General features: G+C 35.7%; 1 protein-coding gene across 1 annotated transcript in view; it reads right to left on the reverse strand.

The window, feature by feature from the left end:
* Positions 1–25356, reverse strand: part of ARFGEF1 (ARF guanine nucleotide exchange factor 1) — a 138773-nt gene that overhangs the window by 45426 nt on the left and 67991 nt on the right. The window contains exons 8-17 of the mRNA XM_007448490.1: positions 15642–15817; positions 14577–14710; positions 11108–11342; positions 7410–7509; positions 7160–7299; positions 6942–7050; positions 6125–6326; positions 1877–1988; positions 1318–1523; positions 959–1043 (exon numbers count right to left, since the gene is read on the reverse strand). Coding sequence (XP_007448552.1) covers positions 959–1043; positions 1318–1523; positions 1877–1988; positions 6125–6326; positions 6942–7050; positions 7160–7299; positions 7410–7509; positions 11108–11342; positions 14577–14710; positions 15642–15817 — 1499 coding nt within the window. The remainder of the gene's footprint in view (positions 1–958; positions 1044–1317; positions 1524–1876; positions 1989–6124; positions 6327–6941; positions 7051–7159; positions 7300–7409; positions 7510–11107; positions 11343–14576; positions 14711–15641; positions 15818–25356) is intronic.

Here is a 25356-nt window from a genome sequence, read left to right on the forward strand (position 1 = left end):
GCTGCTTAAAACTTTATAATTTTTAAACTCATAAGCTGTTTTAAACCTTATAGTTTTTCCAATACATCTCAGATTGGTAATAAGTATATAGTTTATTTCTCATCATAAGAGTAATACATATCATCAGAAGCCTATCCCTAAGAAATATTAAGAAATTCTTGCAAATAGTTTATAAAGATAATTTTCCTCAAGTTTTTGGAAACTACACATAAAATACCTAAAACTTTAAAAATAATGTTAAAATAATGTTTTTGTTATTGAATATCAGAAATCAAGTGACAGTTCCTTAATATTTAAAGTAAAGGAATTACAATTTAATGAAGCAAATGAAATTTAAACACTTCCTGGATGTCTGGTATTTTAAAATTATGGTTAATTTTTAGGTGTAATGGTACTGTGGTTATGTTTAAATACAGTATTTCTCTTTCAGATATATATACTGAAATAAATACAGATGAAATGATATGATACATGAGATTTGCTCCAAAATGACCTGGGGGAGAAAAGGGATATATATAGAACAAGACTGGCCATAAGTTGGGAACTGTGGAAGATGGGTGATAAACACATGAAGGACCCACTATACTAAATGCTCTGTTATTTAAGTCTGAAATGTTAAAACAAACAAACAAAATATGGTTTATATGTTTTTCCATGTTGTAATAAACACAGGCAGAAGAGCTATAAGCACATTCTTAGATAAAAATTTATCTGAAGTTTTATACAGCTGTCCATCATGAGAAAGACAAATACAGATTTTATGGATATCTAAAAGTCTAATTAGAATTACTACCAGAAACTGCGTTTGTAAAATGTACACTACACCAATTTAAATACCCCAATTTGGTGACTGGTTTAACTAAATTAAGATTAAAATTTCAACTATTACTTACTGAATTCAAAACAATTTATTTAATCTTTACTATTTATTGTAAAACTGGCTTGGAAGAAGACATACCTGTGGACTGTGAAGGTCTGTGGTGAGCATGATAATTGAATACGCCAGAACATACGCAGTATCTGCACTAGCAAAGAGGGTTTGTCTGCAAAAATAAATGTTTCGTGTTATAAACTTTTACTGTTTACAGTTAGCATTTAAATAACTCACCTCAAACCCCATGTCACTTTTAGTTTTCTCTTTCAGGATTTATGTTCTATCTCATATTATAATTTTTTATGGAATTGTCTCATCACTTCCAGATCGTATATAATCTAAGTTTCCTGGGGCAGGGAATTATGAATCACCCGGTGCTCCCCAGAAGAGGGTCTTGGACATAGTCAGCAACCAATAAGTACTTGAATTTGAATCCTGCTTACCCTTGGTTGCATTCTAAGTATCTTGCGGCGAACTTTTCCATCAATCGATCAATTTTCTGAGCTTCCCCTGGAAGACGGAATCCTTCCAGAAACATACGAAGGGCTGAAACAAAATCCTTTCCTGAAAAGTCATGTTGGTCCACATATGCATACATGACTTCTTTGTTAAATTTATCATTATCTCCCAGGAATTCACCCACTTGAGTCTAAAGAACAAAAGATAGAAATTGATATCCTAATAGACTTACATTTCCTACCCAGCCAATTTTTTAAAAAGCAGAAAAAATCCATAAGATCCACAGGTTTTAACCACAGGGTGGTTCAAACGTGAAGTTAAAAGTTAAACATACTAAATGTGTTTATTTAAAAAAAAAAAAAAATCAAGATATTCTGTTGAGTATAGAGAATAAAAAAGCAAAATTAAGAATAGCTAGCTTATTTTTACATACTTAGGAGGGCATCTTAAAGGGGCAATAATATTATAATATTATTATAATATTATTAACTTAAAAAAGAATTTTACAGAAAAAGTTAGAATGAAGTAACATGGTGTTCTTACAGAGTCTAATCTTTCCTCCTGATGTAAGAACTGGGCAATATCTTCAGGTGTAGTGCCAAGCATCCCTTGTTCTTGGAGGTACTGTATTCCTCTCTTTGGTTTCTTGGTAAATCTAGATGATGTTAAAGTTAAAGGGAACATTAGAAATAGAAAACCATTTGTATTCCCTGAAAAGATCTAAAACTACAGTGAATTAACTTTGTAGCACTTAGAAAACAGAAGTTTACTTAAAATAATCAATGCATTATTATTGTACAAAATGTACAAAAAATAATATACTATGCAAAGTTTTCTTTGAAAAGGATCTCAGATGGAAGGCAACCTTTATCACTGATATGGGTCATTTCACAGATTATGTGAGATAATGCCATGTAGTAGATGAACTCTGAGTAAGGATATGGATACTAAATATCTCATCCTTTTAATATATATATTCTCCTTAGTGCTCAAGTAATCCTGGATCATTCTCCTTATATCCATTGATTATTTCTAAGTTTCCTGCTTTTAAAATACAGAACTTGAATTTTGGTGACTGTTTTAACCACAACCTGATGGCATCATTTCCTTTATAAAAAAAAATATTTATACATCCAGTGTTTTCAAAATAAAGTCCACACTGATTGGACTGACACACAAAACCTTTCTCAATATGGCTCATTTCTTGAACGTATTTACAAAACAGAAACGGACTCACAGACTTAGAGAATGAACTTGTGGTTACCCTGTGGGGGGAAGGGTGGAGGGAAGGGATAGTTAGGGAGTTTGGGATCGACATGTACACACTGCTATATTTTAAAAGGATAACCAACAAGGACCTACTGTATAGCACAGGGAACTCTGCTCAATGTTATGTGGCAGCCTGGATGGGAGGGGAGTCTGGGGGGAATGGATACATGTATATGCATGTCTGAGTCACTCTGCTGTGCACCTCAAACTACCACAACATTGTTAATTGGCTATATTCCACTATAAAATAAAAAGTTAGAATAAAAAGATATGTAGTTCATTTCTCTCTCATTCACTCCCACGTAGCCCTTTCCCATCTCCTAAGCATAAAGGATTCGCAGCGTCTATTTCCTCTGTGCGCCCTTTGCCTGTTTCACTCACTGGGGAGCTCTCCCCCAGGCTTGAAGATGCAATTCCAATGTCACCTTTCTTTCCAAACCACTTACTTTCTACTTTTATTGTTCCAATAATTAGTTTGGTACCTCATCACCATCACCTGGGTATTGCAGGCGTTCTTAACTGGTCTCCCTGTCTCTTGTTTTGCTCACATTACAATCCATCCTTCAGGCTGCTGGCAAAGCCATCTTTCCAAAACACAATCTAATGCTGCTGTTACTCTGCTTAAAATCCTTCAACAGTATGCCAATGCCCAGAACAAGACGAAACCTCCTTTACACAGAGAACGAGGCCCCTGTAATCTGGATCCAACTCGATGCTCTCATCTCACCTCCTGCTTCTACCCGTCCACCCCCACCCCTGCCACGCTGAATAGTAACAGTCCTCAAATGTTCTCCCTTTCCTCTGTGCTGCTGCACATGCCATTCTCCTTGTCTGAAATGTCCTTCCCTGCCCTGTCCTCCTAATGATTCCCCTGTCAAGTCCTAATTAAACCGCTGCCACGTACATAAATTAAAGACAAGCATTTTTCCCTGAGATAAACACAATCTCTGCTCCCTAGAAGCTCTCACTCTAATGGAAGAAAAATTTAAAAATTATAACAGTAAAATTATTTTAAAATTTTTATAAATTAAAAAATATATAATAGTAAAAATGCAACAAATAATGTATCCACAAAGTGGTAAGAGAGCACAGCAGAGGAAATGTCTAATTAACAGAGATGATCATGATCTATTTCCTGGGAAGGTGACTGTGGAACTGAGCTTTTAAGAATGATTACATCTTTTATAAACAGTCAGAAAAAACATCCCAGACAGAGAGGAAGAGGTCATACTAATACACAAGGGCATAAAGCAGCATCATATTATAATAAGTAGCTCTGCACTGTTGGAAAAATGAGGTGAAATAAAGAAGTGGCAGATGATCTAGCTTAGAGTCCAGCAGATTTAAACCATGACGGGTATTATATGCTATTACAAGAAGCTGTGGCTTTTTCCCCTAAGAGGAAGAGAGGGGAGAAACAGAAGTAGACTTTCATTCAAGAAAAGATTACTCCAGCTAAGTGTAAGAAAAGACTAGAGAATAAATAAGACCAAAGAAAGGCAAGCCAATTAAAAGAGTATACTAGTCAAGGCACCAAATGGGGACGGTCTGACTTGAGCGAACAACTGGGAGACAAAGAGAATAACTTGCAGAGATATTCAGGAAGTAGGATCAGCTGGATTTAGTGACAAATTAGATCTAATGAGGAAATCTAAGGTAATTCCCGGGATTCTGTCTCATAAACTTAGTAGCGTGCTGGGGTTACTCGCCTGAATGGGAAATACAGAAACAATAGGGTTTTCTGTTTGTCTTTTGTTTTGGGTTGTACTGGGGAGTTGATTATGGAGACTGATAAATTTGGTTGTGGACATGCTGAGTGTGAGAAGCTATGCAATGTCCAGGGGAGATGTCCAACAGGCAATTACAGATGAGTCTGGAGTTCACTGGAGTTTTTATGTTAAAAATAACACTTGGGAACAGTGAGATGTTACCATATAGTAGCTGAAGTCATGAGAAAGAACATGATCATCTAGAAACTACAAAGAAAAGGGCTGAGGGACAGACCCTGCAGATGCTGAGATGTATGCCCAGGATGAAGAGCCCATAACAAGACTGAGACGGCATGGTCAGAAGGTAGGGGAAAAGGACAGAATGGTGTCATGAAACTAACAGTCGCAGAAGAGTATCCTGGGAGCACAGCATTCTCATGGAAGTGTGAAGCAGAAAGCAAGCCGCGTGGCACTGGAGGAACTGGAGTGGCACTCCAGAGGAACAGTGGAGGCAGGGGGACGTCTGCTCTGGGGCCCTGGGAGGACTCCCTCCCACTCCTAAGTACTTCGAATTGAGCGGTCCTACCTCGGCAGCACTCTGTACAACACTCCATTATGGACTTCACACAGTACCATTAAAAAATATATTTTGCCCATACTTAGACTGTAATCTTGAATATAAGGACCAGTACCTTCATAGTTCTTGGCACACAGTCCCACGTACCAAACATGTGTTTGCTGAGTGACCAGCAGAATTTCAAAATGAATATCTGTTTGCACATACTACCCCCAAATGAGACCCCCAAATCACGGGCTGTTTCACTCATCAGGTTTCCCCAGCACTTTGCGTAATGTCTGGAACAGATGGGACTTTGATAAATACTGAATGAACAGCTAGAATAAATGAAGTATTGATGGCTATTTCCTGAGGCTATTTTTGAGATTTTATAATTTTATGACAATGAGTATGTGTACATTTTATCAACTTTTTTTCTTTTACATTATCAGTGAAAAAGGGCACCAACAACCACTGCTTAAGACTCAGGAAGAAATGCTTTACGGCAGAACTAGCAAGTCAAGTAAACATATGAGAGAATTTTTTTTTAACAGTTTAGATTCATGGATCTAGATTCATGGAGAAAGGCCAGCAAGTTCAGTTTTCCTCATAGCATCTCTTTGAAAGAAGAGAGGGGCAGTAAGAAGAAGGAAAGCAGCACAGTGTGACTCAGACAGGAGACAGTCCAGGAGCAGGATGACAGCACACAACTTACTAGGAAATGATTTCACGAGATCAGGGTCTGGTAGAGAACCCAAGTTTGAGAAGGAGGTTATCACCTTATTGACATATAAAAAATGCCATCAGTAACAATCAATCAGTAACAAGAGCAGCACATCTGTAACTGAAGTGGAGAGAATATAAACCCTATAAAGGAGCAACACTAGCAGGAGAAGTTCCACACTTTAACTGTGAGTCATCAGCTGCTTAGGGAATATAATGCAAGATTTTATAACTGAGCTAAACAAGCAGTGCAAAACTGCACGGATGATGTTTGTCAACACATAAAATATAGTGCAAAATTAATGCACATTACAAGGGTCTGTTTGGGCCAGACTGCAATGAACCAGGGGAGCTGACTAAGGAGTCACTAGAAGTCTTGGATCCAGGAGAGCTGTGCTCCATTTTATTTTCTGAAGGGTGTTAATAAGAAGGGACTAAAAATAATCCAAAAATGTCAAGAAACCCAGGATAAGGGTGGCACAGTACTGGCAGAGGGATATTCAATAACGTTTCTCCTTAAAATCGGACACTCACAAATCTATCCCTTGTTCTATTATTTCTTTTTGCTGCTTTAGGACTTCAAATTGCTCTGGATTGTCAGTGCCAGACATCTGTGTGCTGTAGCTGCCTATTCCTGATGATGATGTTGACTCCAGGGAATTTAAACTTCCGTATCTGTTTATTGTCTCAGGGTGTTTTATTTCACTCGTCTCTTGTTCTGAGGGTTTTTCCTGACCTGTAAGTAGAAAAACTGATTCAGTAAATTATTCTGTCAAAGGAAGAAAATTTCTCAAATAAGGCAAGCTATTTCAATGTTGCTTAGATAGCTATTTAATACAAATAACGTATTAGGTGCCATAACAGATAATATATACTTTGATATTAAAACGCACTGCAATTGGTACAGGTACAATCTGCATCATTAGGGTTTCTGCTCTCAGCTCATGTCTCACAAGGAACAGTTTTCCCTCAAAGGACTGAGATAACACCAGGATAGCCCTGCAGCTATGAGTTTTTCTCTGAGTAAGGGTAAAAGTCAAACATAAATGAACAATTCAATCTTCTTAAAACATTTTTGGCTTTTATATGTTTCTTCTATAATTATCCTTTAACAAAGTTGCATAAATATGATTCACTTTAATATGATATTTAAAATACTTTTAGGAAGATTTAGAAAGAAAAAAGTTTGAATAACTAAGCTGGGAAATTCATAATTTTAAATTCGTTATTTAACTGAGAGAGAACGCTTCTTTACCAGCTAAATGAATAAAGATGTCAGAAAACTGGCTTAATGGCTTCTGCAACTATCCTCCAAAGCATCATTTAGAATTCTACTCAAATGTCATCTTACCAAGAGTTGTCTGAGAGTTGGGATTCACATACTGATCCTTACTCCATTCAACCATACACTTCAAAATTGACACTAAGCATTCTAAACCTTTTTTCCTCAGGCTCAGTTCCTACAAAATAATTCATAAAGAGAATAAAAACAAACAAAAATCTTTTAAGGAAAACATACAGCTCTTCCTTGACAAAGTTCAAATTTCAAAATGTTTTTAAAGTTCTTACCTGAACATTACTCATACCGAGTTCTTGACTGCCTCGTCCTTGAGCAATTTTTGATAGATCACTTACTAGTCTTTCAAATATGTTTGCTGCATTTAAGTCACAATCATAGTTTACATAAATATCCACCACACTCTGAGCATCTGTAACAGTACAATATGTTAATTTTAACAAAAGGCATCTAGTATATGAATATATTTGGCCTTTTAAATATCTCAATAAGAAAGAGATAATAAAGGATAATTTCAAGTACCTGCACAAATCCTTGTCAACGTCTGAATAACCATCCATTTGTGGTCAAATGAGCTGGTAGAAGTCTCCAAAATGTATAGGAAAATTTCTTTAAAGAACACCTGTGATTAGGGAAAAACCTCTATTTAAAATATTGTTCATAATTCATATATGTGATCACTTTTTAAATATCCCAAAGCTGCAGAGCAAAGATCAGGACTCAGGGTCCTGGAGTTCCACTCCTTTTGAGTTCCATTTCTGAGACATCAGGACTTAACTTGGGTTGGTCACTTACACTGGCCCTTGCAGTAAAGAGCTGTACTTCAAATCACTGCATTTTGTTATCACACAGCCACTACAAAAGAAATCTGCAAAAATCTGGAGTTCTTCTGGGAGATTATTTCTTAAACATATTTACAAAACTAATAAAACTTCTATTTCATTTTTAATCCCCCACAGAACATAAACTATATTCTGTTCATCAGTTATATTTTTCAGACATTATAGTACTGGGCAAGTCTAAATGTTCCTAGATTTTAAAGTAACTGACGTTGCCATTTACACAATAGAAAGGATCTAACTCCCATATACTGTTATATTTTTATAATTACTCACACAAGTGGGAATCTCTTTTGTCTGAAAACTACAAACTATTTCTCACTATTCTTTACACCAAATAATGTCAGGCACAAAGGATTTAGTCAACCTTATTTAAAAAATTTCTATTTAAGAGCTAAGAATTTTCATTCATATTTATTTTGGAAAAATGACTACAACTCAAGAGGGGATGAGTGAAAAAGAAAACCTAAAACAACATATTAACATTTATGGAACATATGTATTATGAATACAAAAATTCATATTTGTAATTTTAGACTACTAACATCTTATCCCTGCAAAAGGACAAAATACCCTTGTGATGTGTTCTTCTTTCACAGAATTCAACACATTTCTATTACTCGCCTAATGTCAGCATTTCCTGTAAGACTGTAAGCTCTAAGAGGGTAGAGACAAGGTCCCTCTTACTAAGCATTGTGTCTACACTGCATGGCAAATATAGTAGGCATTCAATACATATTTACGGCCACAATTCTCAAACACTGCACCAAGTCACCCCAGAATGCTGCAGCAAACTCAGAGGGATGCCATGAGAATTTCTGAGGGAAAATTCAGAGAGAAATACATCTGCTGGATACCTCAAAAAACTTCACAGTTTCAACATCAATTAGATCACACGACATTCCTTTCAATGACATCGTTATTTTTGCAAACCCGGGGTTTAGTGGTTTCTAAGATAAGAAGCAGGTACTGCATGAAAATCAATGAAGGAAATGAGGGTGGTAACGTCCAATTTGATTTCAAAATCTGAGAAGTTTGCAGTGTCCTATAGACTCATACATTCCAGTAGTCAGTAACTGTTGACTATTTAAAAATGAAATAAAAACATTTTTTCTTTCAATTTATGTGTGCTTCACCCCACCCCCACCCCCAAATGCAGACTTCATTGTTAAGAAAAATACTTGTTAAGTTGTTTGGACCTAACTGCTTAATAAATGGAACTGTTAGGTATTTCTTCTGGAGTAAAGTACACCATGAAAAGATTAGAAACTCTAATCGTGCCATGGATCAAGAGAGTTTGAAGCTCTCTGATTTATGGGATAAATAAAAACAACACAGATTTGGAGAAAGAGGGTGGAAAAAAACCTTTAGCTACTGTCTACAGGTTATCAAACTGCACTACTATGCAAAAGCCTATTATAGTAATTTAAGACACCATGCCTATCAACAGGGGCTCTAAGAAAAACCAAAATTCTCAAGAGTTATAGAGCACCTATCATGTAATACATGTAAAATAACAGTTCTATCATAAGCACTTTGTCTTCACGTAATTTCTCTTGAAAAAGTGTGTATACACTGTATTTTCTGAAATAGATATATAAGTTAATACCCAAGGAAAAACTGCATTATAAAAACTCTAAGATTCATTCTCATAAGATGAATCTTCACATAACAACAATCTCAATTTTGTTTTGCAAATTTAGGTTTTCATATGTTGGGTTTCCTCCAAGTGGAACACAGCTCATCTTGCATTTGAATATGTTCAGTACTTTCAAAAGCATATCTATATTTACCTTGTTTTATCCTCATAATCTCCCCATAAGGGACAATGGAGGTTGAAATAAACCTGATCTCTTTAAAAAAAACAGAATATTACTACAACAATTTTAATGAGAATCTACCATCTATGAACAGACAGGAAATTTCTTAGAAGTATTTCCCTTTAAATTCATGCTTACAAAATTTTTGTATATCAAATTTACTTTACAGAAATAGTAATCACAACTTAAATGATTTTTATGATATCTGGTTCCATAAGAATTTATACTTCACACAGTCATCTAAATAGTACTTAAAGGAGAGTCTCAGAGAAGTAACTGAATGCACAAAGTCTTCCAAACTTCTCTAATGTCAATTTAAATGTCTCATCATCGAATGAAACACTTTTGGCTTGTTACAGAAGCAAAAGTTCCACAAGTTTTTATTTTAAAGTCTCTTTTATTTGTAGTTCCTGAAGATAATGAGAAAAAACTATCTAAAAATAGTAACTTCCTAGTTTTGCCTCGCATTATTTTAACACACATATGGCAAACTTCTAAAACTTGACAACGTATATGCACCAGAAATTGTTTCCTGTCCAAAAATATGACCCAAATTTTAAAAATTTTCACTTAAAATACCAAGACCTTATTCTGTCTCATTCCCATAATAATGTTCCACATGAATTTTAATAGATACTGTAGAACCTTTATAATAAAGGATAATATCAAAACTCTGGGAAAATAATGATTTATCCTTCCTGTGAGCTAATGAATTATTAGTCTTGAGTTAGGATTAAATATAAAAATTAAAACGTAACCTGCACATCATATCAAACATAATATAAAGGCAAAAGTTGACTAGCATAAAAGTATTTCTAAAATATACCATGTCCCAACCAAAACAATATTTTAACAAAGGACAAGCTGGAAAAAAAAATCCATTCAATCAGTAAAACAAAGTACTGTTTTTAAATACTGAATTATTTGAAGGTAAAAACAAAAGACCAAGAAACGGTACACTTGCACAATACATGTGTACACGGTTGGGAGATTCCCTAATTTCATTTTGCTAAGGCTCTGGAAATATTTTAGAATGACATAACTGTTATTCTAGTTCCAAAGATGTTGAGAGAAAACTTTAGGAATATAATAATAACATATATTGGGGAAAAAAATATAAAAGTTAAAATTTCAAATGTCCTAAAATATAACTCTTAAAATATAATTCTTCTTGATCACCTCTTTAAAGTACCAAAAACTTAAATGGCTTAAAACCATGTAGACAAAGTATTTATTTAGAGCTTTCTTTTAAGATAACCAGGTTCACTATTACGTATCATATACACAATGGCAAAATTATTGTGAGGACCCAATTAATTCAAGACAATTAAAATCATTCATGGAACTACTTATTATACATTCCTTGAAGGCAGGAGCTTACGTCTTAATTTGATTTTGCATTCTTAGTGCTTACCTCGTGCTTAGTAGTACTTTGTAGGCACATGTTACATGATAATACACAAATATTATTTCACATTCTAAAAAACTTTCCAGTGTATTAAAACATGATTTAACATGAAAACAAATGAAATAGCCAACAATGCTTAAATGCAGAACATACCTCAATCTGCATCTTCAGATGCGTCTTGAAGTTTGACAACAAAGTAAGAAATATGGAAAGGGAAAGCTCAAAAACCTCTGGAACAGAAGAAACTCCATTTTTTGAGAGTGCAACACACAGATACTGCTTAATAGCATTAATAAACATCTCATTTGTCCTGAAAATAGGTCCTGCATTCTGCAGAATGGATAGAAGTAACTGCAATGAAAGAATCTTGGATCGTAACTCATGAGACCTAAAATATAAAAAAGAAGGCACAGTATATGGACAAGTTTAGCATTATGGTAATAACAGGTTGTTCCAAAGATATTTCCTGTACCACATAATTTCACAAACCTTTACATGGAAAGAAACAGAAAACTCTGCAACATAAATAAGAAGGTACAGTACATAAATAAGCTTGGCCACTAATAATGGGTAGTTCCACTGATGTTCTCCTTCTACCACATAATTTCATGAACTTTTTAAATGGGAAAACAATCACTCACACACAATTAATATCAACCTACTGTTCCTTTGAACAAGAAAAAAATTTTAAAGATTTATGCCTTGTTCCTTTCTTTCACAAGTATATTTCACTTTTTAGAAATCAACATGAACTTCTCAGATTAAGGGCCATATTTAGTATAAATGGGTTCCAATGTACTTTTTCCCTAGTTATGCTACTCAAAAATCCTAAACACTAATAAAAAGTTTTGGTGCATTACCAAATTAAAGCATTGCTTCAAGCTTACTTTTTCTGTAACCATCGAAAACTCTTTTTTTAAAAAATACATACAAAGAGGCTTTTAGAATACTTGTACCTCTTGGAAGCTTACCCATTTATTCTAAATACGTATTTTTATATAATGAAAAGCTGAAAAACACATTTAAGCTTAAATTGAAAATTGTATTTTTCTGATCAATATACTGTGCCACATTTCTGATCACTATCTAGAATTTTAATGATCAGATTTCACAAATACAATTTTTCTCCCATTCAAACAGGTTTTTTAAGCCCAAGAGACCGAGGAGATTGATCCCAGGCAACTTTTCAAATGCAGAACACATTTAAATGCTCTAGCCTTGGTTCTTTTTTAAATTTATTCCAAATTGTACTCACATTTACACCGCATAGTAAACTTAATTGCTCTTGATTTCTACCTTAAAAATTTTATGGTTTTAAATGTCAAGTGATTCAAGGACCTAAAACTCTGACAAGGAATATTTAATTTTAGGTAAATAGGAATCACAAAAAATACTGCCATCTTTGAAATAACACTGGAAGCAATAATACCATTAATACACAGTCATGTTTCCAAGATGCCTATGCCTCTGAATCTAAGAATACGTACGTGCAGCAAATGCAGTATTACAAAACAAACAAACAAACAAAAAAACCTTAGATAAATCAAGTTAGAAACAGTGGGAATAAGACTTTGAATAATAGCTATAGGAAAATATGGAGTGGGCCAGGTATTCCCCCTTCATGTTGAGGCCTTCCAAGGCTTATCCACTACTGCTACTTCCTTAGTCTACCTCACATTTATCACCCTTTTTGCTCAGTTCCAATAGAAACTAAAACCCGCAGCTTATCATTCTCCAATGCATGAGTTTTCTTATAAGTATGTCTTATCTTTGTATCCACAGCATCCAACAAGATGCCTCGTTAGTATGTGCTCAAAATAATTAACGGATTTATTCACGCACTCATCTAAACATTAAGTATCTACTATGAATAGGGCATTAATCAATGAGGAGATGATCAAATGATTGTCTGATAACACAATAAAGTATAATTCTGACAGGCAAAAGAAGCTGGAAATTACAGGCCTGCAGTTTTTTTGTGGGGTAGTTTCAAATTACGATTCAAGCTTAAAGAACATTTCCTGGATCATCATCTTAGCAAGGCCACAAAATATAAAGAGAAGCAAAGACAAAAAGGAAACTATATAACTACAAAAGATCATTAATTTTGGCAAAAAAAATCATTCAAGATAGAAAACCATATATTCTGGAAAAAGAACAGTTTCTAGGGGTGGAAAATTTGATCTCTTTCAGAATTCAATTCCAATATTTAATGACTGGCGGTCGAGAAGGTTTTCTTTACGTTGAAACAAAATTTCCTAATATCTCTGACTTAAGCCCACTACGTAGGAGGATAATTTACATTATTCGTCACAATAATCTTTTGTAATATTAAAGGTCTGATTTGGGAAAACTAAACATCTGAGGCTTTTAAGGTCACCAACATTTTTAAATCATGGGAAAAATGGCTTTCAGCACTAGCACCAAATTCTAAAGTTATTTTCTCCTTAAAGTAGGTCTTCATCAATCCAGAATGATAGGTCAAAATTGTCATTTTCCGCCCCCATAATGAAAATAAGAAACTGAAAAAATTTCAAATATATTCGTATAAAATATATAGGCTATAATCAAGTTTATATTGTAATTCGAACAACCTTAATCCTTCTTCTGTAGCATTTGTATTTTCAAAATATTTCTGACTCTCAGGATTTGGGCCTAAAAAGAGTTTCAGGCTTCTGGGCCTAAAAGATGTTTCTCACTGAATCAGTATAATGTGACAAAATATAACTGTAGAAAGTATAACAAATGTGGTTTCCCAAAACTTATAAAGTTTTTATTTTAACTGCCTCCAGTCTTCTTTCTCAGTTGACACTTAGAAACTGAAATGCTCTAGAGTTTTAAAAATGAATTTCCCCCTATTTCAATATCCCTTTCTCAAAGTCACTCAGGCCTCTCCAAGCTGACTTTCTCCAGAAAGTTCTCCTAAAACTGACATGCTATATAATACATGATGCTGCAACATCAGAGGAGCAGGGCTCTTTACTAACTCCCAAACTCAACCTAGAGCAGGAAGTACTTGCACTGGAATCATTTAAATAGAAAGATATATGACAATTTATGACTTAAAAAATGGCACTTACCTACCGTTTAGACTAATATAATTGATGGGAAGCAGACGAGTGACTCCTATGTTAAAGCATTTCCTGTTCCCCACGGGAGAAATTTATCCCCTTAGGGCATTTTTTCAGACCTTAATGAATATGTTATTATCTTTCATTATGACTTTTAAGATTTATTTCTCTTAGGTTTTATTACCTTTCAAGTAGTAGCTTTCAGAAGCCTAGCATGAGGCTACATGTGAAGAGCTACATTAGTACCAATGTTACTTACAATATTAAAATAGTAATTCATTTAATCATTCAATACTTGATGAGCACCTACTATGCACCAGGCACAATTCTATAATGCTGTTGGTGTGCTTTTGGAAGATAGTGTAAGGTATCTACTCTAGCAATTTTGAAACTCACTGTTCTTTAGTACATGTTTTAAAAGGTAAAATAACCCCCCAAAGTATTTTTGAAGGTCCTAAAAGACAAAAACAAAAGAAAACCCAAAGACTATTTTACAGTAAGGCTCAAGATGAAAAAGCTGCATTTGTCAGGCAGAACAGCTGAGGACTTACTTTGGATCTGGCGGTCCATCCGACAGTGGTTTCATTGACAGTTTACACAATGACCTGAATACTAGAAAGGCATCCTTTTGTAAAATGTGGGAAAACTTAGCACCAGGTGAAGGTCCTGAAGAATTTCCAGATTCCTAAACAAGTGAACACACCATGTAAATAAAGGCGTCTGCCAGTGCAAATCATTTCAGCCTTCTATATATTTTATTCGATTCAGTTATATGTGGGGTTCTACTGGAAGGAAAACTAGATGAGGAATTTGCCATATTGCTTTTCTTTATTGTGACATGCCACTCCCATCCCCAACAATAAATACCTTAAAAAATGCATTCTTTTAAACTGTGCCACCAAACTCTTAAAATTTACCCATTTATATTGTTACTAACAAAACCTAGCACATCATGCTGTGACAAGATACCTCATCCATGGCCTAAACTACGCTTTCCACTACCTGTCACTGGGTGTTTTATGTTTTTGTCCTATTTTATTTTTTATCTATTCTGCACAGATAGACATAAGACAATGTTAAGGCAACATTTAAAAGTTATTAACTGATAAAGGTCAGCAAGGCCAGGAAAACTTACCCCTATGTATGGGGGCAATGATTTAGGGTAGGACTCCCTTATCTGAAAAGATAAGGAAAAAATACACAAAATACAGGGTAGGAAGGATGAGGAGGACCCTATCACTACCACAGTATGGATTTTATTGTACCCTGAGCAAAGGTAAGACGAAGTTCTCTAGATCTCCAGAAGCTCTTTCTCCTCCTAGTATACTAGAATTATCCTATAAATATGCGATAAGAATGTTCTTTTAAAATGTAATTTCAATGGGGGAGGAGGAAAGATGTGAATACATATGAAATACACCTTAGAGTTGGAAATATAGCTATCAATATTTTAAGGGAATAAACTGCTCTGATTTATATCAATGGGAAAAAAACCACAACTTTTTATTTCCTCAAACTGAAATCAGCCAGCATTATCAACTGGATATATTCACCACAAGGTGTTGGTAGCAGCCTATCAATTTGTAAGATTAAGAGGATTTTTCCTCTATTTCTACCTGAGTATCATTGGAAGAGACAGACAATCTGTCATCAGGTAAGGACGGTGTATATGCAACAGAAATTGGTGTTCCTGGAATTCCATTTGCTTGAATATTTTCACTGTCACTACCATCCTCTATGGTTCCAATGTTGCCATCTGCACTTGCATTTATGGTAGCCCTTTCTCCCATATCTAAAACGGTAAGAAGAAAAAACACGCAAACATATTTAACTTAACTGAAGTGCACTGAAAAAGCATAGACTATTTAAAATGAAACAGTGGCAGAAAAGCAATGTGAAGTAAGATGTATTGGCACCATTTAAAGGTTAGCATACTTAGTAGTAAGTATGCATTTGGAATATATCCAAACATGATCCTTAAGTAGCTCTGGCAATGGAACACACTCAGCTGATGAAAGGCTAACAGAATGTGCTGAAACAGAAGCTTACTTTTAGTCTATATTAGCATTTACTAAACTGAGTCCTAATGAATGCTAATGCCTTAAGATATTAAAAGAAATTCTTCAAAAAAATCCCATTTTCAAATAAGTTTGGGAAATGATGGAAAATAGGTATCTTTAGCATAGCCTTTAATTTGCTAATATGCATTGAGTTCTCCAAAGGGGATATACAATACACAGTGTTTCCAAAATTTATTTTACCATGAGATCCCAACCCCTTTTTTAGAATACCTACTAATACCTCTAATAACATATATTCTTTGGAACACAACTGTGGAAATAATGGTTGTGAATATTCTTCAGTATGTCACTCTGAGCAATCTTGTGATTAATATACGCAGAAATAAATGACTTCTAGTAGGACAAACATAGACAATGCAAACAATACCAAGTTTCAGAACTACTCTAGGTGTAATGTATGTTACTTTAAAAAAGAAAACTTCATAGCAGCACTATTTACAGTAGCCAAGATGTGGAAACAATCTAAATGTCAATAGATGAATGGATAAAGAAGATGTGATTGATATATACATATAAAAACACAATGGAATACTACTCAGTCATAACAAAAAATGAAATTTGAAGCAACATGGATGGACCTAGAGATTATCATACTAAATGAAGTAAGTCAGAAAGAGAAAGAAAAATACCACATGATGTCACTTGTATGTGGATCTAAAACAAGACACAAATGAACTTATCTACGAAACAGAAACAGACTCACAGACATAGAGAACAAACTATGGTTGTCAAGGAGATGGGGGAATGGGGGAGGAAAGGATTGGGAGTTTGGGATTAGCAGATGTGAACTATTATATATAGAATGGATAAACAACAAGGTCCTACTGTAAAGCACAGGGAACTATATTCAATAACCTGTAACAAGCCATAATGGAAAAGAATATGAACTAAAGCAAGAAAAAGGAACACATACATGTCTGTGGCCATAACTCAGTAGCTATCTGGCAGGAAACTGCTCCTTTCATGCTGCCAAGTAAAAGAAATTACAGGCTAGCATGAGGGAAATACAATGTACTAGAAGGAGCACAGATGCTGGAATATGAAAGACCCCTGCTGTTTTAATCATGTCTCTACCACTTAACTGGAGAAGTTATTTCACCTTCTTCATAAGCAACAAAGATAATCATGTCTACGAGGAATCACCAAAACACACATACGTGCACAGTACATAAAGAACACAATTGGTTCTCAATACGGGGTAGTAGCTATTATTAATTTTGCTGATAACTGATAACATGTGCCCAATTTTTTAACTGATTTGAGTAATGAAAGGAGTGTACCTGGTAATACGCTAATGTCTGACACACTAAATACTATTACAGCTTTCTATATATATGTAAAGAATGCTTATGTATATGTAAAGAACTCTCTGGAAGAAGTCACAAAAATTTAATAATGATTATCAGAAACTGATGATTGTTCCCCAAAGCACTTACTCCCAACCTTTTTCTCTGTACTCAATTACATCTCTTTCCACTGCCCCTCCTCCACCTTCCCTTAATAAACAACTTCCGCCTTCTCATTAAGCTACGCAGATAATTTAACATAGGCTTCCTTACTCTTCCTCACCCACCACAAAGTTCCTTAACACCAACAATCATCTTTTCCTTCCCTCTCATTTCAGGGAAAAAATATTCCTTCACATTTCTAAGGTGAATCATTCATTCACCCTCAAATCTATCTCTTCTTGCCTTAGGTAGTGTCCTTCTACCCTGGATACTTCCTTGAAACATTAGCATTTTCAATTTGTGCACATGACTAGATCTTTCCCGATACTCAACCAACACACTCATATCTTTTCACTATAAAGACATAACCTTCCTTCAACTCCTGCCACACATCAGCTACTGTCCATTTTTCTTTTCTAAATCAAATTTCTAAAGAAATAATTAATATTCATTGATAATACTTTCCTTCTTAGGAAATTTCTGAAACGAATTGAAAACATTCTCTTATCTTATTTTCAGGCTTTGAAGCCAGACATCTTTGGGTTGGAGTCTTTACCACTTCTTACAGGTTAGCTTAATCTCTCAATGCCTCAATTTCCTCATTTGTAAAAAAGGGAATCATAACAGTACCTAAACATCCCAGAGTTTGGGGACGATTGAGTAAACACAAGTAAAGCACATAAAACCATTGGGGATACAAAGAAAGTACTTAACAGTTAGATATTATTATTCCCTATGTTTTTTCCCTCTAATTCTCCCTCTAATTGTCCCCTAAACATAAGTGCAGACTTCTGTTTACAAGGTGGTGAGCTGAGCCCACTAATTTACCTTCTTCTTTCACAAATCCCACTGAAACTACAAGGGAAAGAATATAAACAAGAGAAATAGCCTTTAGTAGCACTGGAAAACTAAGGAGGATATAATCAATAGACCAAAATCTTGAAGGAATTTCTAAAAATTAAGATAAGTTCATGGGAATTCCCTGGCGGTCCAGTGGTTAGGACTCGGTGCTTTCACTGCCATGGCCTGGGTTCAATCCCTGGTTGGAGAACTAAGATCCCATAAGCCACGCAGCATGAACAACAACAACAAGAACAAAAGGTTCGGATGGAGGAAGAAGGGAAAAGCCAATAATGTTCAGATGCCTGTGACTGAACACATGCAAAGGACAGAGCTACCTGAGAAGTGGCTGAATTGTACCATGTGGGTTCCAATATACTCCAAAGCCTAGACAGAATGCCAAGAGCTATGGGGTAGGAGGGAAGAGAGCTTGGGAAACCAGGCCAATGTCTACCAACAGAGCTGTCAGCAGCCATGATCATCTATAATGTATGAGCTCAGCCTGTTAATTAAAGTGGAGGATTTGCTTGGTAGGTGTCTTAACCTAAGAAGTAGGGTAGGAGGGGAGAGAGCAGCGTCCCAGCTAAGGGAGAACAGACAGTGCTGCAATAAACACTGAACAAGCCAGTACAGCAGTGAAATCTAAAGTTCTAGGCTTCCACTCTAACCACCTGTTTCTACTTAACTAATGCTAAATAAAGCCCTAACTGAATGAAGGCAGCCTAAGATTTCCTAGCAAAGGCTGGGAGAATGGGAACAAACCAAGTTTGAAGAACGCTCCCCGAACTCCTGACCCCGAGGCTAGAATATATAAAACGTTGAAACAGCATTTATCCCAAGCTTCACATGGCTTCAGTGTGTGCTTACAACACAGCCCAAGGATCACCAGGATCCCCCTCTGCTCAAGGGAGGCAAATGCTTCTTTTAGTTAAGCTCTCAGCTGGGAAATAAGGTCTGCCTTTGGACGGCAGTCACCTGGCAGACTCTGGAGAGGAAAGCCTCATGAGGAATGGAAAAGCAGTGCACAGAATTACTGAGAAAGCTCTTTATATATTGATCAAATCTGGTCTTTCTATTCTTTAAACAGACAGAAATGTAAAGTCTACGCTCAAAAGTAAGGACAAAGGTCAGCAATCTGAGCAAATGGTTTCCTGGTGAAACATTTTACAGCTGGAACAATTTTAATTAGTACTCCCAGAGATGTGTGAAAGAATACTGCATCAATAAATAAGTGCAGAGGCTTCCCTGGTGGTGCAGTGGGTGAGAGTCCGCCTGCCGATGCAGGGGACAGAGGTTCATGTCCCGGTCCGGGAAGAACATGCCGCGGAGTGGCTGGGCCCATGAGCCATGGCCGCTGGGCCTGCGCGTCCAGAGCCTGTGCTCTGCAACGGGAGAGGCCACAACAGTGAGAGGCCCGCGTACCGCAAAAAAAAAAAAAAGTGCAAAGCGCTATGGAAAAAGAGAGCTCGAGAAAAAGTAGGGGTTCTTGGAGACAAAAACAAAATTACTGAAAGAAAAAACATACGCTGTGAAAAGCAGTAAAATGGACATTAATGAATAAAGTATTGGAAAGCCCCTTGTAACATTTTCTCTGAATGCAGAATCATAAGACAAAATGATGGAAATTAGGAAAGACTGTCAGAGCAATAAAGGATATGATGAAAAATAACAACTGTATAGTGTGTGATGTGGAAGGGAAGAATGGAAAGAAAGAGAAGAATAGCTAAAAACATAATAGAAAAATCACTAGAATGATGAAAAGTTATGAAAAGAATTCAACAGCTAGTCCTGATTTAAAAAACAAAAGTAAAATCACACCCAGGCACACACACAAAAAGATAAAAAGTATCTTTTAATAAACTAGAAATACAAAAAACTTACTAAATTTGATAAAGAGTATCCTCCAAAACACAAAAGCAATCATCAAACTCACAGGTGAAATATAGCAATAATGTTAAAAACAAATGAGGATTCTTGCCACCATTAACCCTACTCAACATTTTCTTGAGGTTCAAACTAATGTTCTCTAACAAAACTGAGACCAAAAATGAAGTGTAAATATTATAAAGGAAGAAACAAAGATAAAATATCATTACTCACCTCGAAAACCCAAGATGACCAAATGAAAAACATTTAGAAACAATTACTAAATAAACTTACTTTTTGAACTGAATGAACTGGTTCTAAACTTTGTGTATACATTTAATGAAATGTATAAAAAACTGATGGGGAGGGACTTGCACTATAAAGATCAACATATACAATAAAGTTAAAAAATATATATATATATATATTCTTTTGTGGTACGCGGGCCTCTCACTGCCGTGGCCCCTCCCGTCACTGAGCACAGGCTCCAGATGCGCAGGCTCAGCGGCCATGGCTCACGGGTCCAGCTGCTCCGCCACATGTGGGATCCTCCCAGACCGGGGCACGAACCCATGTCCCCTGCATCGGCAGGCAGACTCTCAACCACTGCACCACCAGGGAAGCCCAAGTTAAAATATTTTAAACAATTCAACACTGGATAAGAATAAACAGCTCAATGTGACTGTACAGAAAACTCCAACAGAACCATTTTGGATATAAGTGGGATTTCAAATTAATTAGGAAAGGAAGTATTATTCTAGGTTATAACTAGCTATCTAATCTCATACCAAACAGAAAAATAAATTTCAGATGAATTTAAAATTTAAATTAAAAAAAATGAAAACAAAAGTATTAGAAAAACATGGTAGAATATTTTTATAATCTTAGGGTGGTAAAATCACAAAAATCATTCTAAGCAAGACAAAAACAGAATCACAAAGAAAAAGGCTTTATTTGTTAAATTTTTTAGGTATGGTCAAATATCTGCGGAGAACAGTAACTACAGAAGCAAAGGGAAACAAAACAAAACAAAGACTGACTGGGGAAAAAATATTTATAATACAATGAACAAGGGTTAATTTCTTAAGATGAAGAAATCTTGAATTAAGGAACAAAAATTCATTAATAGGGAGGGGATATGGAGATATATGTACACATACAGCTGATTCACTTTGTTGTACAGCAGAAACTAACACAACACTGTAAAGCAATTATACTCCAATAAAGATGAAAAACAAAAAAAAGAACAAAACCCCAAAAAACTGAATGGAAAAATGGGCAAAAGATAGGAATAGGTAATTCAGAAAAGTATAATAGCCCATAGACACTCAGCTGCACCACATGAAATTGCCAGTATTTGACCTACAAAAATAATGACTGCTTCCTATGTTTTTACCATGCAAATAATCAAAGAAACATAAATTAAAACAATAAGATATAGTCCATCTATCAGAGTGATGTTAAACAAAGCACTGTATATAAATTTTAAATGTTCATACATCTTGGTCAAGTATTCCTTACCCTAAAGAAAAGTGCAAAATGATATCTATAATATGAATGCTCCATGAGAGCCATGCAAAGCAAAAACTAGTAAATAACCTAAATGCTAGTATTAATAGGAGATTATTTAAATAAATTATGGACCACCAATATAATTAAGTACAATATGACATGAAAGGAAAACTATAATTTAGTATGTGACAACAGCAGATTATAAAACAGCAAGTACAGTATGTTCCCATTTATACTTAAATACATGAATGCACACATCATGAAAAATGTTATTAAAAAAACTTTTTAAAGAGCAAAAAACATATCAAGGTCAGAAGACTTGGGCAAATAAGGAAATGAGAGAAAATATTTGTAAAATATATCACAGAATTCTAATATATAAAGGATTCTTTGAAATTATGGGGGGAAAAGGATAAAAACCTGACAGAACAAACAAAAGACATGAATAGATGACTCCCTAAAAAAGATATACAATGGCCCTCAAACACAACAAGATATTTAATTTCACCCGTGGAGAAATGCAAATTAAAACCAAAGTAAGATACAATTCTCACCTGTCAGGCTGGCAAAAATTCAAAACCTTAAACTCCACTGGGAGCTTGGAGAAAAAGGCACTCTTGTATGTTGCAAGTAAGAGTGCAAAACAATACAACACCTACGAAGAGAAATTCAGCAAAAGCTAACATACCTTCACATTCATTTACCACTTGACCTAGTAATATTACCTCTTTGAATTTGCCCAGAGGATCAATCTCCACAAACATGAATACAGATATACATGGTTATTCACTGCAGCTTTATTTGTAATAGCAAAATACTGGAAACAACCAAAGTTCCTGTCAGCATGGGACTGGCTGAATAAACATATACCCACATAATAGAGTATTATGCAGAAAGCCAAAAGAAAAAAGAATAAGAGAAATCTCTATCAACTGAAATAGAGGGATTTCTAGTATATGTTAGGTGAAAAAAGGGGAAGACACGAAAGAAATAATCGTAAGTATTTGTTTACTTCTCTGGGGAAACACACACACACACACACACACACATTATAAACCAGGGGTCCCCAACACCGCCCCCCCAACACCCCAGGCCACACGGCACGAGGTGAGTGCTGGGTGAGCGAGCGAAGCTTCATCTGTATTTACAGCCGCTCCCCATCACTCGCGTTACTGCCTGAGCTCTGCCTCCTGTCAGATCAGCAGCGGCATTAGATTTTCATAGGAGTGCGAACCCTACCGTGAACTGCGCATGTGAGGGATCTAGGTTGCAAGCTCCTTATGAGAATCTAATGCCTGACGATCTGACATGGAGCTGAGGCGGTGATGCTAGCACTGGGGAGCGGCTGCAAATAGATTATCATTAGCAGAGAGGTTTGACTGCAGAGACCATAATGAATTAATTGCTTACAAACTCATATCAAAACCCTATCAGTGAGTGGCAAGTGAACAAGCTCAGGGCTCCCACTGATTCTGCAATATGGCGAGCTGTATAATTATTTCATTATATATTACAACGTAATAATAATAGAAATAGGACTTCCCTGGTGGTGCAGTGGTTGCGAATCTGCCTGCCAATGCAAGGGACACAGGTTCGAGTCCTGGTCCAGGAAGATCCCACATGCCGCGGAGCAACTAAGCCCGTGTACCACAACTACTGAGCCCGTGTGCCACACCTACTGAAGCCTGCGCACCTAGAGCCTGTGCTCTGCAACAAGAGAAGCCACCACAATGAGAAGCCCACGCACCGCAACGAAGAGTAGCCCCCGCTCGCCTCAACTAGAGAAAGCCCGCGTGCAGCAACGAAGACCCAACGCAGCAATCAATTAATCAATAAAATAATAACATAAATAAAGTGAGCAATAAATGTAATGCGCTTGAATCATCCGAAACCACCCCCCTGCCCCGGTCCATGGAAAAACTGTCTTCTACAAAACTGGTCCCTGGTGCCAAAAAGGTTGGGGACCGCTGTTATAAACTACAAGCTTATGAAAGTCGTTACCTATAAGGCAGGTCAGCAAGGGAAGAAATGGAAGGAAGAGTTCTCTAAGTAAATATTTTATATAATTTTTACTTTGAATCATGTAAATGTTCTTCAATTAAAAAAGTTAAATCAATAAAAATAGTTAATACAAGTAACTTCTGAACACAGTACTCTCTTCATCCTTAGTAAAATATATTCTAAGGACACATGATTGCAAAGAAATCTGAACTTTAATTAATCAGCTTGTTCTTGGTAATGGCACACTGTTTCTGCAAATTTAGGTTTTCACTGTGGAAAAAGAAACACAAGTATGAAATGCAGGAAGATGAAGAGAAACCTTGTGGTGCTGGATGTGAAGTGGAACTAATAAGATTATCTTGTGATTGTATATCTCCTATTTCTGTCCACTGGAAATGACTAAAAGTAGTAACACCCCAGTAGCAATGAGCATACCTAGTACCTAGGCCTTGGTCTCTAAATACAACTGCCCACTAAAAACCATAAGGACTCCTAAAGAACTTGATTCCAGGTCTGGGACAAGGGAAAGCTGAAGGTGAACCTAGAACATCTTACTGTTCCAGAAAACAAGGAAATGCTCAAAGACAATGCAATCACATCAAAAGGACACAGGGGCTGGCTTGAAGGGATGCCCACTGGCCAGATCAGGAACAAAAAATGATGACGGTAAAGGATTATAACACACTGAATTAAGGGAGGTGCTCTTCTCCATATAAAAATGTTGATTAATATTAGAATTACGAAATCACTATATTGCAATCCATGTAATATCTAAGGATCATCAAGGGATTTTAAAACCAGTAAGTGAATGGATCTTGATATGATCGCAAAGTATCACTCACAGATTACTTATTATAAAGGGGAAAATGTTCCCTTACAATGAAGAGAGCTGGTGGTCATCTTTAACCAGGTGATCAAACATTATCACCAACAGGGGGTAACTTAATTATGCACCAATTTATATGATGTAATAAGAAATACCAACATTACCTATGCAGTATTTTTGCCAAATATGTTTACTCTAAATCAAAATAAGGAAAACATCAGATCAATTCAAACTGTGCAACATTCTACAAGACTATATTATACTCTTAAAAATAAAAGTAAATGTTATGAAAGATGGAAAAAAAGGCAAGAGGACTTGTTCTCAACTAATGAGACCAAAGAGACATAATCAAATGCAGCAAGTGTACCTAGAATGGGTCCTGGACTAAAAAAAGAGAAAAAAGGATATAAGAAACACATTTGGGGACAATTAGGAACACTTTAAAGTGTATTTATATTAGATATTCTTAAAAGAGTGTTATTTTTCTTAGGTGTGAAAATGGAATTGTGGTTATGTATGAGAATGCCCTTATTCTTAGAAGATATATGCCGAGTTATTTTAGGGGTAAAGCATCATGTTGTATATAGCCAACTTTCAAATGGTTCAGCCAAAACAAAACACACACACAGGTCTACTTAAAGACAAGTAAAACAAATGTAGCAAAACTGTTAATAATTAGTGATCTAGAAAAGGACCTACAGTTTTCACTGTACTGTTCCTTGAACTATTCTCTAGGTTTGAAAGTTTTCTAAGTAAA

Source organism: Lipotes vexillifer, unplaced genomic scaffold, assembly GCF_000442215.2.
Source record: "Lipotes vexillifer unplaced genomic scaffold, Lipotes_vexillifer_v1.1 scaffold815, whole genome shotgun sequence".
NCBI lineage: Eukaryota > Metazoa > Chordata > Mammalia > Artiodactyla > Lipotidae > Lipotes > Lipotes vexillifer.